Below are 17,245 nucleotides of genomic sequence, written 5' to 3'. Positions count from 1 at the left end.
TCATGCATTACCAAGACAGTTTTATAGTGTTTTTGTTTACCTTTATATTTTGTAAAGACATTTAATATCATTGGAAGATTTATGATCTTCCAATGATATTAAATGCTGGGCTCAGAAACATAAATTATAAGCCCTATTTATATTGCTTAATCTGTACTAAATTTCTGCAAGTTATGTCACGCATACTGCCTGGTTTGATTAACTGCCTGGTACGCCTTTATTTAATTACACCATGGCTTGAACTTTCTCTCTCTGCTGACTCAGGACAAACTATGTCTGCCACATCACATCCTAGAAGAGCGTGGTCTAGTGAAGGTGGGCGTGACCGTCCAGGCTCTACTTGATCTGCCTCCATGGAAACCCACACAGCTGTCGGCTGTTTGACAAGAGCCCGAATGTTGCGTCCGCCCTTCTGTCACAGAGCTCAACTCTCGTCTTAGCCCAAACCTGCACCTGGGACTAGAGATCCCTGCGGGGCGAGGACCCAGCAGTCCGTAGGTCTTTGGGAGTCAGCTTCTGCCTGACTGAACAGGAGAGCCCCAGTCTCCTTATATGATGTCAGCCAATACCCACTTCCTGTCCATCACATTTTCACTTGTATCCTGTTGCGTGTTACTGGGGTCATCTTGTTTGTCTGTGGACTTGCAATGTGACAGTGGTTTTCCTGAGCTGCACAGTTAAGACTTGCTAAAGAGACAAACATCACAGTGGGTTTATAAGAAGAATTGTCAACAGGGCTCTAGTCCACGCTTGTGCCAGTACTGATAAGATTTTCATACTGATTTTGGACACAATGATGAGAAGATGATATGACTCACTCTTTCACTGAAGAGGCACTGAAGTGGAATTTGAAAGTGTCTGCTTTTTACACAGTTTTCATCTGGTTATCTTCTTTTGAGCAGCCAAGCCTGATTTATAAATGGCAGATTTGTTTGTCATGTACCCTATTTGAGTGGTTGCATCTCCCTGCCTTTTAAGGGAGATTGCAAGCCAGTATTGGATGTGGTCTGTGTTCGTGGTCATGCTTCAGTGGACATTCGGCCAGCTTTTCTGAAACTGCAGTGTGATTGCAACATCTCAAAACAACAGTGCAAATCATGCCAACTTCACAGACCCACATTCACCAGGAGACGTGATGTTCAACCACTGTGATAACATGTGCTTGGCCATTGTCAACGTTCTGTTCTGTAGCGTTTTTTTGCATTCTATGTGCAAGTCTTTTTTTCATTCAGAACACTTTTCTAGACATTAGATACTTTCTTTGCAGCCATTGCCAATCATCACAGTCATTTACTGTGTTGTACACAAGGCAGTTGGGATTTTGTTGCTTTACATGACCTCAGATAGCCATGTTTATAATGTGTGTGTTGTGGATGAGTGCAAGTGAGGAGCCTCAGGATCAGAAAAGGCAAACGTTCCACACATGGCATGGTTTTATCTTAGCGCCATGCTACCCTGCTGTACGTGATTTCTCGATCACGTCATTTTTCAGGGAGATTAAATTATTTATGTATTTATTTACTTGTTGTATTTTTATAGGTTGTTAATTTGATTATGACTATCCATTGAGGTGCAGATTTCATGTGTGTTTTCTCTATGCTTCTAGCCCAGAAGCCAGACCTGGATCCCCCACATTTTTTGGGGTGGAAAGTTGGTCTGGAGTGGCTCCGTTGGGAACTGATTATGCTCCAGCAAAGATCTGCTGGGCCAGTCAAATCCTTCGGGTGGGCATTATGGACAGAAGAGTAACAGCGATGTAGTCATACATGTCATCTGAGCATCATGGAGTTGAATTTGTTTACAATAAAATGGCTCTGATTGGTTTTAGGACTGTCCAATTTTGTGCAGAGGTATTTTGTTCTCTCTATCAGTTGAAACACACCCCTTAACACATTGTAACTTCAGAAAACATCCCCAATTTGACAAAACAGGTACAGCATTCTGAAGGCGCAATTCTTGAAAATATAGGAAATACAACTAACAGCATGCAAAAAGCACACATACAAGGTGTCCAGAGGGACATGGAAAAAAGGATGGACACATGGCTGTGAGCTGCTTGTTGTTGAAGTACTTTGTTAAACCCAACAAACAGCAAAGTTACATGTTAGCTCATTCTCCAAAACCTAGCTGACTTCATTAACTACAGGTCACACACTTGCAACAGCGTGCATTTGTCAGCCGTGTTCACTAATGTTTAATGCCAACTAGAAACATTTCTGGTTGTCTGTACCATTTGCAGTTTACTGTGTGTATTTAGCTTTTTACTTTTATTTTCCTGTCAGAGTCCTCGTAGTTTCAACATGAAGGATTTAAAACATTTTAATTACAGCTGTCACGGTGTTATGATTTTAACCACTGTAAATGGAACCCGCTTTACTTGCAATGTCAAAACAATCATTTTCACTCCACTTGACAGTTTTGCTGACAGCAGTGTTGTCAGCATTGGTGATGCATGACAAACACTACGTGGAAAAGGCTGAAGGATTTCCAAAAAACAAAAAAAAGGAGTTATTAAGTGGCACAGTTAAGTAAACCTTGTGTATCTTGACTTTTTATGTTTAAACCAGTGTGTTATGAATTCTATACTATTCCCAATAATGTTTCCTGTATCTGAAATGTGATAATATTCTTCGCAGGCTTGTGAAGTGGTTGGCATAATTGTCTGGATTTTCTTTTTCTTTTGATAGAGCACAACATCCCCTCAGGCAGGTGTGGTAAACCAACCACTTTCAAAATTAGATTTCCACTATGTTAATAACTCCTGTATTGCTAGAAATTGTTTTACTCAAAATATCAGCAGCCACATAAACTTAACAAGACACATTAAGTGTCATAATTGGTGGGGAACACATTAGTCAAGGATTCCAGACGTAAAGGATAGAAGTGTGTAGTAGTACATAGTGTGTGTGAGTAAAGCTGAGGTGTTTTTCCATCAACTTAATTTGGAAAACAATAGGTCTTATTTTTACAACAGAAACATTCTAGTCAGAGGCAGTAGAGCAGAGATAGAGTTTTGTGGTATCGCTTTCCAAAGAAAAGATGTCAGACTACAGAGCTTCCAGTTTATCAGAACTTGAGAGTAAAATATGCACATACCATCACAGAGTCTCAGGTTGTTTCTTTTCTAATGTAGCAAACCCACTATGAATGCTATAGACAGCTTTATTGTACCCTATCAGTTTTGTATTCTGATCTGATCTGATCTGATGTTTACCTTCCTGCCTACAATCTGTCTTTGGACACTGCCCCCACCCCTCTCACTGCTACTTAAGACATGAATTCTTTTATCATCCTGGCTATCATTTCATCAACGATGGCATTTTTGTATGGTAGTCGCACCTGAACAAGCATTTTAAGTGAAATATAAGTTATAACATTTGCTGGGCTCGTTCGATAATGAGCTCCACTGTACAACATTTAGTACTCTCTGTTTTAAATTGTAAACGACACCTTTACAGAAGGTTCTATCACTGATGGCAGCAATGCAACGTCTCCTGACCATTATTAGCCTATAATTTCTGGTATAAAGATACAAAATGAGTCTAATAACTGAAGTTACCTCGGGTTGGCTGTGGGAAATTGAACAGGTTAGGAAGTGTTAAAAAATGGGGCTAGATCACTTCACAAATTGTGTTTTAATAGTGTGTTTGGCAATGTGTTTGAATTAGATTTTTATGACTGTGGCACAGGATGAGTGTGATACTGGCGCAATAATAATAATGGCTTAGTCATCATATGTGATTACTGGTGTTCTTGGGTTCAAATACAAGATAGATAGATAGATAGATAGATAGATAGATAGATAGATAGATAGATAGATAGATAGATAGATAGAAAGAAAGAAAGAAAGAAAGAAAGAAAGAAAGAAAGAAAGAAAGAAAGAAAGAAGCCTCCAGGTCAGACTGGAGATGTGCCGCACAACTCTGAACAACATGTTACCATCTGCGAAAGTACAATAATATAAGTAAATATTTATCTACCACCATCGCACACCCCAATATATATTTGTTGTAGTTGCCATGGTCCTTAAGGTGTTCCACTTAAAATCAAACAGCTTTGGTTTTTGGTTATCACATTTATTCTTTGGAATTGCATCCATCCCTTCATTAATTCTCAAGCCTGCTGGTACATGCACATGGAAGCTGATCAAGTGTTAAAATTGAAATGTAACACTTTTAATTTAATTCATGCTGTCTTATTTTTTTAATTTATTTTATTTTTTATCTCTAGTGCAATTTGGGTGTGAAATAGATGTGCCGCTCTCTTTATTCTTTTGCTGAATTTTAAAAGGTAGGGCGTGATGAGTAATTGGTTAGCTACAGACGGCCAACGTCAATCGATCTCGCTGATGCCTTATTAAAGGGGAAATTAAGCACTCAGTCAAGTGAACTGCATTTTATAGACAGAGTTCTGCTCTTATCAACAATATAAAACACTATTGACAAATGTTAGCATATAAGAAGAAAATACGGTGTTATGTTTTTTTTGTTTTTTTTTACCGTGGATGCCACCATCAAAGAACTTTGTGGCCTGTGATGTCATGGGGTTGGTGATTCTCATAACACTATCTATCCAACACCACGTAGTGTGTACTTATATCGCATTTTAGTGTGTGGTTACAGCTAGCTTGGCTTACCTGCTACAAACAGGGCATTGCAGTGTTTCCTCTCTGACATCTTTCAGTGAAAGCATCACTGCTTCCAGCATGTCAACCCCCCCGCATATAATGAAAGTATGCAAAATGGCAACACAGGACACAACGCATATCAAGATCTCTCAAGATCTCTTTCCATTTCTTAGTCCATTTCCAATGACATTCGTAGGGATCCAACCAATATATTCGATTCCATCATTTCAAAATGGCGACTCCCTAGCAGACAAGCCAGGTTGAACTTCTCAAATCTTTGATTTTAGCAACATTTTTAATATTTCAGGTTTTATTTCAGATATAGTTTGCAGTACAAGGACTAATACATGTATGTTCCATTTGCCCTATTTTTTTTTTTACCTGCAAATATCACAGTATGCCACCTTTCCCTTTCATTTGGAAGTTTTACTTAATACTTACCAAGTGCCCGTTTATGATTTTGTAAATCTGAAGGTGTCCTTTCATCCCAGCCTTCAGTATCTGGGCAATAGGTGTGCTGGTGCCACTGTCTGACACATGTAGACAGATGTCTTCTAAATTGTTTAAAGCCACACGATGCTTCGGCCGCCCATGCATGATATCAGTTTAAACAATAACCAAATAGGTATATAGCTGTTGACATAGTTTTTTTTCCTTCAGTCACCACAGACTGAAGGATTGACTGTGACGACTGATAACTCTCTCACTCAGGCACATGAGTATCATTTGAAAGCAGTTATGGAAAAGAAAACATACAGAACCTGTTAATGCTTACAGTTAAACTGTGTAAGGTTTGAAACCACATACCATGTAATTATGAACCTACTGTCATTGTTAAACACTAATCTCTCTGTTATCTTCTGTGAACAGTGTTTTAACCCCACAACCACCGGTTCTTTATTGTTTGACTGATCTGACTGAAAAATAGGTTTTGTTCTGGGGACTTCTGATTTCTACTGGACACAATGTTGTTTGGATTGCACAATGCATCCCAATAAAACTTAATGAGCAGTCTGACATACCTGGAACATGCAGTAGTCAAACTGGCGCATCATTTGCCACAAACAGATTCATGTCTAGACAATACACTGCCGAGGAAATTAAAGCTCATGTACATAAGCTTTTTGTATTTTAAGACTAGTCTGATGCATGCAGGACTAATGACTGAAAGTAAACACTGTACATATCATTACAGTACAAATGAGGTTTTTCAAAAAAAAAAAAAAAAGGCCAATATAAAATAAAGTCAAATCCTTTGCAATTCAGACCGTGTTGTCTTGTTTATATGAGTCTCAGGCTGGGGATTTATTGTGGGTGTACACCACTTTTGAACTGACATAATAGGTGATAGTCCACCTCCAATTTAATCAATGACATATCCTCTGCAAAAAAATACTACTTGTTTTTAATTTGTGTTTCTCTGAACCTGCTTTTCACAACCAAACCTCTCTTTGCTGATCTGTGGACATTGTCTCCAGTTACCAGTCCCAATCCTAACAATTGTCTGTTTGAGTCAAAGCATATCATGTTAATTCTTCTCCACATCTATTCAGAGCTCACTCTATTTAAACACTTATTGGCAATACATCTAGGTTCCCAAGAGAAAATGTAATTTTACTCCATGATTGTAGATAATTTGTCTCAAAGAGGTTCATACATGTTGACTCGTGTTATTCTTTCGTCTCTCTAAATCATACATTATAGTTGTGAATGAACAACAATTCAGTCCTTAAAGAATGTTGCTTTCCGCGTTACAGTTAACAATTGATTATTTTGCTGGCGCTGGCGCTGGCGCTGGCGCTGGTGCGAACTTTGTTGCAAATTCTGGTCTATCTCATGAACCCGAAACCTGTATGTCTGACTAAACTAGCTGCTGCACTGCCTGGTTTCACTTACTGGCTAGTTGGCAGTGAGTAGCAGTTTAAGCATAAATACAGTTTGAAGAAATCACAAGCCTCAATAAAAGCTTTTCCAGCAATGTAATAACTGAAGGTTGAACAGTATATACAGTATGCAGCTTTAAGCTGAGTGGGGTAGAATATTACTCTTTGGCATGTGAACACAGAGCTACACGGACGCACAAGTATACACATGTAAAAGGCCTTGTGTTCCTGCAAGTAGGTTTTCCTTGGAAATTGAAGGTGAAATTGGCAGAGATGCCTGATATACCAACTCACAATACTGAACAGCAGGGACAGCTGGTATAAATGGGCTAAGGGAGCTAAGTCCTCCGAAGCTAACACAAAACAAAGATGAGAAAATTCTTTTTTAAATAACTTCCAATGGATTGTTTTAAGTTTTGGTGAAACCAAGAGTAGCAACAACACCAAAAAGTCAAAAGAAAAGCATAGAATATCTCAAAATGGGCTGATTTTTTACAGCCCCAGCGTACCCGGTCCACTTCCATTCGCTTAATTATTGTAAGTGTTTGTAAGGTGTCATGTCATGCCACTGTCATTTGCTGATCATTCGGGCTAAATCCAGTCAGCCCTCAGGCCACTGGCCTTTGGTCAAAAGAGTTGATGCCAGGGTGGGAGCGGGGAGAAGAAGTTCAGCTGTGACGGGCTTTAGCAAGAATGAGGTGGATTACTTGATTTCTAATCCATTTTCCTCAATGACTTTGGAGGAAAAGTTGGAAGTTAAGATACTGGGATCACATCAGCCAAACGTTGTTCAAATATCTCAAAGTGACAAATGACAAAATCATAAGTTTCTTGGTTTGAAAGAAATGACTCGCTAATGGCAAGTGTAGCCAAATATGCACTTTTCTGTTTTCCGTGCCTGCTTTTTGGAGGAGATATAGTATGGACCCAACAAGGAATAGTGGATTTGAAACATCTGTCAGACAAAATTAGAAAATATGGATGCAGTACCAATCACACCGGAAACACCAGTGAGGATCTTTAGACTCAAAATGGAATCGGTTGTCATAGTGCAGATTCTCAGCTATAACTACATAATTAAATAAATTTATTTTTTTGTTAATATTTTCTAGAAGTTGCACTTTTTTATTTCACATATTTTGCATGTAAACACCAACTGAGTCTGTTAAAAATGTCCATCAGTGAAATGTTGCGATGTCATCCTCATGATTAATGCTTAAAGAAGTGACTGAATAGAGTGTTGTGTCAAATTATGTCAAATAGGAGGTCACACCTTCTGACCATCCCCTACATTTGGGGCACACCCTTATACCAGCCCCTCATTTTAACCAATCACATCATCAGAAATTATCATCTCACTGTTGCTGGGCCTCGTGATCTTGGATGGCAGGTGTTCTTACTGTGTTGTGCACCATCGGCTGGAGCATGTGGCCCTGGGAGCCTAGCGCCTCTCTCTTATGCAGCATCTTGATCTATTCCAACTACCTTTTTATTTATTTTTTTCAGGTTCATCCACCCCTGCCACTCCTGCCCACTTTACACATGTATTTTCTAGTCCACTCTTAAGCTCATTTTTTAAAAAAAAATAAAATAAAGTTTATTACAAACAAGCTGTGAATTTTACCAAGTGCAATAAGTGCAACTATCTTCTACATATGATGTGCCCTTACACATGTGCCCTTGTGAAGTCATGTTATAATCAAACTAATGACACTATGATCAGACTTCAATTGTACTTCAATTATAACATTACAATCAAATACAATCAAAATCACTAAAGATATATCATTGTAATCAATACGACCTTACAATCAAACATGACATCAGTCATTCTGCTTGCGTTTTTTCACTTACCTTCTTCTTAGCACATAACAGACTTTAAAATTACACTATAAGAGCAACGCTTGCAGCTAATTGAGGGCAAAAGGGAATAGTTCCCTCCCTAGCATTGCCACTTGGTCACTTTGGTTTGTCATTACATTTGGTTTTTGTGTGTTTAGCGTGTACTCTAGGTGATCCTAGGTGATGATATGCTCATCACTTACACCCCAGCAAGAACACTTCGGTCAACAGGTAGTGGCAATTTACTCATCCCTCGCACCAGATCCAAAGAAGGGGAGGCAGCTTTTAGTGTATATGCCCCACAAAAATGGAACACCTTTCCTGACACAGTTAGACATGCCACATCAGTAGCCATCTTTAAAACAGATTAAAAACCTATCTTTTTTCAACAGCATTCTGCTGAGCTGTGTGTGTGCGTGTGTGCGTGTGTGCATGTGTGGTTGTGTGAGTTAGTACGCATGTATGAGTTTAAGTGTGTATGTGGTGAAAATGGCATACATATGATTGTTTACTTGCACTTATACCTTTCAATTGATTCCAAACTGATTTTTATGTAACTGTTTGTATTGTAACTATGTATACGTCTTGTAAAGCACATTAAGTCTGTCATTCACCACCAGCTGCCAAGGTTGAACAGTTTTTCACATTCCAGATTTTATTTGAGGGGATGCATTTTGATTTGACCAGGCATAAGTGAAGATTTTATGCATGCATACCTCTTAGATGCAGTTACTTCTTGAAGTCTGTGACTCAACCATTCCCAGTTGGAAATGACTGAGGGTGTGTTGCCTATACAGTAGAGTACATGTCGATGATGTTAGCGTTCATTATCCCATTAACGTTAGCCGGAAGATAACGCATATTTGTATAACGGTATTTTGGTATGTAAAACTAATTTGTAAATTTTATTTGTCCAGTTTTACAGTGTTTCTCCAGTAAAGACTCTAAACGGATCCTCTGAGTCAGAGTTTTTCTTGAGAACTGTTGTATATTTGCCCAGCTGTGGTAGCGGGGGCAGAATAGTAAAAAGGCATAACAGCAAGCCATCAGTCATTAGCCAACAATTTCTAGCTCCAGTTGAGAAGTATTAGCCATCATCACTAAACAGTGAACGAAGATTTGCAATTCAATGGATGGATGAGCACTTAGAGACAGCATCTCAAGTATCTAGCAGCTCAAGATACAGCAAACTGTCTACAACAAGTGCCATGGCAGTGAAAGCCTAACCCTAACCCTAACCCTAACACTAACATCCTGGTGAGAATTATGCAGACAGAGTCCAGCTCCACACCCTCCTCTTACATCACGTGGGATTATTGAAACAGTGAATGCATTTAACTCAGCCACAGTCTCACCTTCAGAGGCAAATCCACCTTTGAGTCCGCACACACCAGTGTTCCAACCAGCCATGGACAGCGGTGAAGCAACAAAGTGTAGTGCAAAACAGGGTAATGCAACCCAAAATCAGTATCAGTATACATTTGTCGAGTTAGTTCCACAGTATTTATATGGAAGAGAGACCGCTTGGAACTCACCCCATACACCTGACACCATCAGTTTTCCGCATGTCAAAAGGCAACCCAGTGTTAACCACCAGCCTCTCCAGCTCCATCCACCGCATCCCCCCTATAACAACTATCTAGCTAGTCCAACAGCTGCTAACACTGACATCACAAAATACCTGATGCGGCGAGAGATGGTGAACTCAGGTTTACTGAACTACGATGATAAGCCCGAAAACTACTGGGCCTGGAAAACATCCTTTAGTGCCACTGAAGACTTTCACTTTGAGAGAAGATCTGGAAGAGGAACTTTTTTTTTTTTTTTTAATGCACCTAAAAGAGGGACTGCATGTTGCCAGTAGCTCTGTGATGTTAACCTTTCTAGGTTAATCTCAGTTTTTTGTTTTTTGTCTGATTTGTTGTTTTTCTGTGCTTTGAACCAGTCAGAACGTTTTTTGGTGTTTTTTGTCTTTTTGTGCTGTTTTTATTTAATTTTTTTGGCAGAGCGGGCATCTTGTCTGGTGGTGTATTCCAGAGATCATCTGCTAGTGCTGTCCGTGTCCCCTGAGCTGCCTGGAGTGAGACGTGAGATTCCCGCTGAACTTCAGGAGAGCTACTGGGGATGCCATGCTGGAGTTGGAGGTGGAGGAGCGGAGAAGGAGGTTCGGGTCGACCGTGCTATCAGTCCTCATGGGGATCGTGAGGTCTCTGGCAGCAGGCTCAATGCACTGTGTGCGCTTGATGGGACCCACAGGAAGTGTGTCATGAGAAGTGCTTTGAAGATCTGGTTCATAGGACCACAGTACGTCTGTGCCTGGATTCATTTTCTATGGGCGGACATGCTCCTTTTGAATTTACATCCCTCCCTCACAAGTACAAGTACAATTAGACACCATTCGACACAATCCACGCTGCTGTTGCTATGCAACTGGTCAAATGACCAAACACCTTGGACAGTATTTTGCCAACTTGTATATAGGCCTAATGCTAATTCTGTAAATTTTTTGATTACATTGTTTATGTACTTTTGAAGGGAACATAGTGTCATGCTATTGTAAGTGGAAGTTGCGATCGTTGGAACAGTTACATCGTGTCATTATTGTTTCAGTGCTTGGCTTGGAAATACATGCCTGTGAGTAGTTTGTGTGTGTTGTTTATAATAATGTTGATACTGTGTGTTATTTTGGTTATTATATGTATTATTTGGATTACTGACGATCGTGGCGAATGTTAGCACTACCATATATAGATGTGGATGTGTTGGTATGTGTGCGGTGTGTATGTATTTATGTATGTGTGTATGGATATGTATGTATTATATCTATATAGACGTATGATTGTGTGTATGTGTATGTATGTGCATGAGTATGTACGTCTATGTGTGTATGTATGTGTGCATATGTGTATGTGTGGCATTATTGTTATATCTTACTATCATTATTATTTATTATTGATAATGATATATTATTGAATAATATGATCATTATTGTCATTGGAATTATTGATATTATTGATAATATTTATATCAATAGTAATTTGGAGTTGGTGATTGTTTTATTGATAATAATGATAATGATTATGACTACCAGCCTGCTATCTACATATAATTGTATACCCCTTACAAAACTATAACCTAATGTGTTCGAATTGTACCCCAGGAAATATTCATTAAAGGTTTTCAGTTGTTTTCATTTATCAATATCTCACAGGTTCAAGCACCACAGGGCAAAACGTCTCCCATTCAAAAATATATTTTATTAACTAGGGGTGTAATGATTCGTTTTAACAACGATTCGAATCAATTCACGATTTGTGGTTACCGATACGATTCAATGACGACTTTAGTTCATTTAGAATGATACGATCCGAAACGATTAGGTGACTTGAAATCAATTCATTAAACCAGTGTGACTGAAATAAATATCTACTCAGTGTTTCCTCTACATTCATTTACGAGTGGCGGGCTATCTTAACTAACTTGCTCAATATCTACTCTTTGGGGTTGTTGATCTACCTCTTACAGTCACTTTTTAAACTTCCTCAAGTGTCTCGATACCATGGACAGCGCTCGGTTTATCAATGAAGAATGAGGTTATTATGGCCCAGAAGTTTAACATCACATGTCCGTTTCTGTTTATTATCTCCGCTTTTGAGCGCTGATTCTCACTACATGCTGGTCTGTTAACAATATCACATGATGGTGGTGACCGACACTGCACGTTAAATTATCCGACGTTTCATTGAGTTTTCTTTTCGCTCAGATCACTGTGTGTCACTAGTGGGACGAGGCGGAGAGGCAGGGAGACGTGAAGGCGAATATTAGCATTAGCATATTCGTTAATTTTGCCATTGATTTTAGCGCAAGCTAACACATATTTGTATAACGGTGTTTTCGGTATATAAAACTAATTCGTAAATTTGTTTGTCCAGTTTTACAGTGTTTCTCAAGTAAATACTCTAAGCAGATCCTCTGACGTGCTTAATCCAATGCATTATGTCCTAGTATTGATACAATCGATTGATTACCTTTTAAAACATTATTAGATTGATATATGTTGTCTGGACAGCCAACTTGCACAGATCAATGTAGTTGGATCGTAGGAAAATAAATCGATTCATTGATGTAGTGGATCAATCATTACATCCCTATTATTAACAGAACAATTCAAGAGAAAATACAACCAATACCAGTGGTGATTTTGGTTTGGAGCATAGGGATTTATCCAAATAAGTGGGCTGTTAAGCTGTGCACCATGCGAGACAGAGGACCAACCAAGGAATACAGCATACCATCTCTGAACACACAACTTTGAAGAAGATGAGCTACAGCACCAGAAGACCACACCGGGTGCCAGTTTACACAGGCTCACCAAAATTGTGACAATAGAAGATTAGAAATCCTGGTCCTAATCCAGGCTCTCAACATTACATCAAAACGTCACCGCATTGTCGCATTTGACGTTGGACGGGACCAGGATGGCATGGGAACGGGACCTAGGGCATTCTATAGCTGCTGACCACTGACACTCTATCTTGCAATCGATCTATAAAACCTCACTATGTGCAAGACATTGCCTAATATGGGCATTCAGTGAAATTATGCACTGACTTAGTCTGGAGAAGAAAAGTTTTTCAATTAGAGGCACAGAGGGTAAATATTACAATGTTCTACTTCAAGATCTATCATCTAGCATACCATATCCATCCCTTTATGACCACAATCGTCTGACAGCTACTTCCAGCAGGATAATGCAATATGTCACAAAGCTCATATCATCTCACACTGGTTTCTTGAACAAAACAATGAGTTCACTGTACTCCAGTGGCCTCCACTGTCACCAGAGTTCAATCCAATAGAGCACCTTTGGGATGTGGTGGAGCGCAATATCTCTGAGGAATGTTTCCAACACCTTGTTGAAAGTATGGCACAAAGAATTAAGGCAGTTCTGAAGGCAAAGGGCGATCCAACTTTTTACTGTCTAGGTGTACCTAATAAAGTGGTTTCATGTTACTGTTCACTCATCTCTTTCCTTCAGCATTCAATTTGAATTTCTTGCTCACAGCCATACGCCCAATTGGAACTTTCTGCTCCCCCGATTTGAAATATCTAGCAGTGAAGTGCACACCCTTTAAACTGGTTAGAGAACTCAACTCTGTCACGATCATAGTGGCCTACATACCTTCACAAGCTAATGCTAAGTTAGCGCTGGAGGAGCTGTACTGCCTGATTAGCAGCCAAATGAACGCTAATCCAGAGGCTGCTCTGATCAATGCTGGGGACTTCAACCATGTGGAATTAAAATCTGTTCTCCTCAGATTCCACTAATTCAGAAACTTCCCTACCGGAGACAATAATATACTGGACCAGGTTTATTGCAACATCCCAGGAGCATACAAGGCAGCCGCAGCCCCTCACTTTGGGATCATATATTCGTGGAGCTGATCCCTGCAGCATCCTACCACCTATGTTAGGATGCTCTTTGTTAGGATGCTCTTTGTGGACTTCTAATACTGTTCTCCTGGACATGCTGGCCCTGAAGCTTCATAACTGGCACGCCACAAGGCTGTGTGCTCAGCCTGAATTCTTCACCATCTTCACACACAGCCATCTGGCCATCCACTCCACAAACACGGTAGTGAAGTTTGCAGGCGACACCACTGTTGTGGGTCTCCTATCTAACCATGATGAGACCCACTACAGAGAAGACGTCCACCACCTAACACAGTGGTGTTCGAGGAATAAACTGCTACTGAACATCACCAAGACCAAGGCGGTTATAGTGGATTACAGGAAGTCCAGGAAGACTGCACACGCTCCTCTTTCCAAAGACAGGGAGGCGGTGGGCCGTGTGGACGGCATAAAGTTCCTGGGCATCCACATTTCCTCTGACCTTTCCTGGACTGTAAACACCTCTCACCTGGTGAAGAAGGCTCAACTGTGGCTCTTCTTCCTTAGAAAGCTATAACGGACTGGACTGTCCACTCAGCTCCTCATAAACTTTTACCTGCAGCTGCACAGCACAAGAAAGAAACTTAGCTCAGGCTAGACGCATTGCAACAGATTCCACCCACCCAGGCAACACACTGTTTGTACTTCCATCAGGAAAGAGGTACAGGAACATTAAAACAAGGACAGACAAACAGACTACAGACCCCAGAGCTGTTAAAGCAATAAGCAATCAGAATCAGAAGCGTGGACGACAAGTGCAGCAACCGGCTCAGGATCAGACACGTGGACGACAGGAACGACAGCCTGCTCAGGACACATGGAGTGGAGCAATTGGCTCCCCAGGAACAGAGACGTGGGGTGGAACGATGGAAGGCTCTGCAAAGGTCCAGGGCGCAGGCACCAATCACACAAGAAAAACATATGGCCCTCACTAATGGACTCCTAATGACAAGACTGTACAGGCACTCAGAACGATACAGTTACGAATGTAACAACAGTTCTATGAGTCCCTGATGACCACCAGAGGCAGTGCCTCAAGCACTGAATAGTCCCTTTGTGTATACACAGTCAAGTATGAATACCAAAAAGTAATGTCAAACATCTGGAGAACAAGGTCAGAGACCAGTGACAAACAAGGTGAAAGGAAAAGGTACCTCACTGTGCCGAACCTGTGGGGTCAGGTTGGAGAACCACCCCCAATGGGGAGGAGCAGCCACATTCAGCCTGTAAAACTTGCAGAGGGTGTTTGGTGATGACCATGTGGTAGCAGTATTAGCTTCTCTTCATTGGCTCCCTTTAAAATCTAGAATTGAATTTAAAATCCTCCTCCTTACATACAAGGCCCTGAAAGGCCTAGCTCCATCATATATGAAAGACCTCATAGTACCATATTGTCCCAACAGATCACTACGATCTCTAAGTGCAGGTCTACTTGTGGTTCCTAGAGTTTCTAAAAGTAGAATGGGAGGTAGAGCCTTCAGTTATCAGGCTCCTCTCCTATGGAACCAGCTCCCAGTTTGGGTTCGGGAGGCAGACACAGTCTCTACGTTTAAGGTCAGGCTTAAGACTTTACTTTTTGAAAAAGCTTATAGCTAGGGCTGGACTTAACCGTCCCTTAGTTATGCTGCTATAGGCCTAGGCTGCAGGGGGGCGATGCACTGAGGACATGTCCTCTCCTCTTTCTTCTCTGGCTCCTGTCCTCTAATATCTTATCATTTTATTTTCTATCTCTTATAATTTACTAACCACTGTGTCTTACTCTCTCCCCTCCGCTCCCCTCCCCCTCCATCATCTTGTGAGGGTCTCTGGTCTGGAGTGCTGAATATCTGACCTGTGGAGTTTTAAGCTACATCTGCTGCCGTGGCCTCATCAACCAGCCCAGTCTTCATGGTCTGGAGTGCTGTGTATCAGACCTGTGGAGCTCCATAAACTGCATCTGCCCCAGTCATCATGGCCTCCTCCAGTTGTCCACTCCTACCTAGATGAACAATTCATCAACCTGCCCATGATTCCTGTCATACTCACAAACTGTAACAGATCATCAGCTATGTGTTATATTACTAGACCCTACATGTTTCCTTCCGCTTGATGTATGTATCTATGACAGAAGTTTGTTTATCTTGTTTCTCCTGCTCTTCTTTTCTCTCTATCTTCTCTGTTTCTAACCGGCTGGCCTTCGGCAGATGGGTCCCTCCATGTGAGCTGGGTTCTGCTCAAGGTTTCTTCCTGTTAAAAGGGAGTTTTTCCTTGCCACCGTCGCCCTCAGGCTTGCTCTGGAGGTTGCAGGCTGGTTTTTGTGAAGCGTCTTGAGACGATTTGTATTGTTACTGGCGCTTTATAAATAAAACTGAATTGAATTGAATTGAGTACAGTTGGTCTCCAGAGACACCCCTCTCGGGGCAGCACATGATGTGGATATGCTTCTTGTGGAATGGTACCTGACAACAGGTGGCAATGGGCGACTAGTGGACACATAAGGATGTTGTCACATGAGTGACAACATCCACAATCCAGTGGCAGAGATGTTGTTTAGACAGAACATTACGCCTTATTGGGGCCACCTTGACAGACAAATAGCTGCTCAGACTGACAAACAGTCATAGTAGCAGCAATATAAGTTCTGAGTACCTGTAGTGGACACAATAGGTCCGGGTTAGCATTTCCCTCGCCTACAGGGGGGTCAAAAATGTAAGCCTTATAGGCTGGTTCATGTAGGACCCACGCAGCACCTTGGGGAGAAAAGCCATGCTCGGCCAAAGAGTAAGATTGGAGCCATCATGGCTCCAATGGAGGTATAAAGCATTCACAGACAGGGCATGCAGCTCACCAACGCATTTCACTGAAGTGATGACCAACAGGAATGCCGTTTTATAGGACACCCACTTAAACTCCGCTCTAGACAGGGGTTTGAAAGGAGGCTGGTTTAAGGTGTACAGCACCAGAGGCAGGTCCCATGTGGAGGATACATCCTTCAGGGCCCTTTCAGAAAGAGGGACACCAGACTGTGACTTCCCACAGTGTCAGAGTCAACCCTGGCATGATGGCACGAGATAGCAGTTACATATACCTTAAGAGTTGAAGAAGATCAGCCTCTCTCCAACAGAGACCACAGGAACTCCAGTATGGTTGGTATTGAACAGTGAATCGGATCCACCTCCCGACCTGTGCACCAGTTACAGAATAGCTTCCACCAATTATCGTACTGCTGACGGGTTGACGATGACCTAGTATGGTTTGTCGGACAGGCACTGGGCAGCTGCTCAGAAGAGCCTTGAGCCTTCCAGCGGCCACACCCACAGCAGAAGGTTCTGGGGGTTGGAGTGCAAAATCTGACCTCCCAGTTGAGACGGCAGTTCCATCCCGCAAAGAAGGTACCATGGCATACTGCGACATAGCCTGTGGATGAGAGGAAACCACATCCTCGCTGGCCAGAAGGGGGCCA

The 17,245-nt window shown here is 41.3% G+C and overlaps 1 protein-coding gene across 2 annotated transcripts in view; it reads left to right on the top strand.

Annotated features, from left to right (window-relative positions):
- Nucleotides 1-5,872, top strand: part of lrch2 (leucine-rich repeats and calponin homology (CH) domain containing 2) — a 32,028-nt gene extending 26,156 nt beyond the window's left edge. For both annotated transcript variants that reach the window (XM_047606981.1, XM_047606979.1), the window contains one exon: nt 265-5,872. In XM_047606981.1, coding sequence (XP_047462937.1) covers nt 265-384 — 120 coding nt within the window. In that variant the 3' untranslated portion in view covers nt 385-5,872. The remainder of the gene's footprint in view (nt 1-264) is intronic.
- Nucleotides 5,873-17,245: the final 11,373 nt, after the last annotated feature.

The sequence above is a fragment of the Mugil cephalus genome, chromosome 15 (assembly GCF_022458985.1).
Source record: "Mugil cephalus isolate CIBA_MC_2020 chromosome 15, CIBA_Mcephalus_1.1, whole genome shotgun sequence".
In the NCBI taxonomy this organism is placed as follows: Eukaryota; Metazoa; Chordata; class Actinopteri; order Mugiliformes; family Mugilidae; genus Mugil; species Mugil cephalus.
This window is presented reverse-complemented; position numbering and strand designations above follow the sequence as displayed.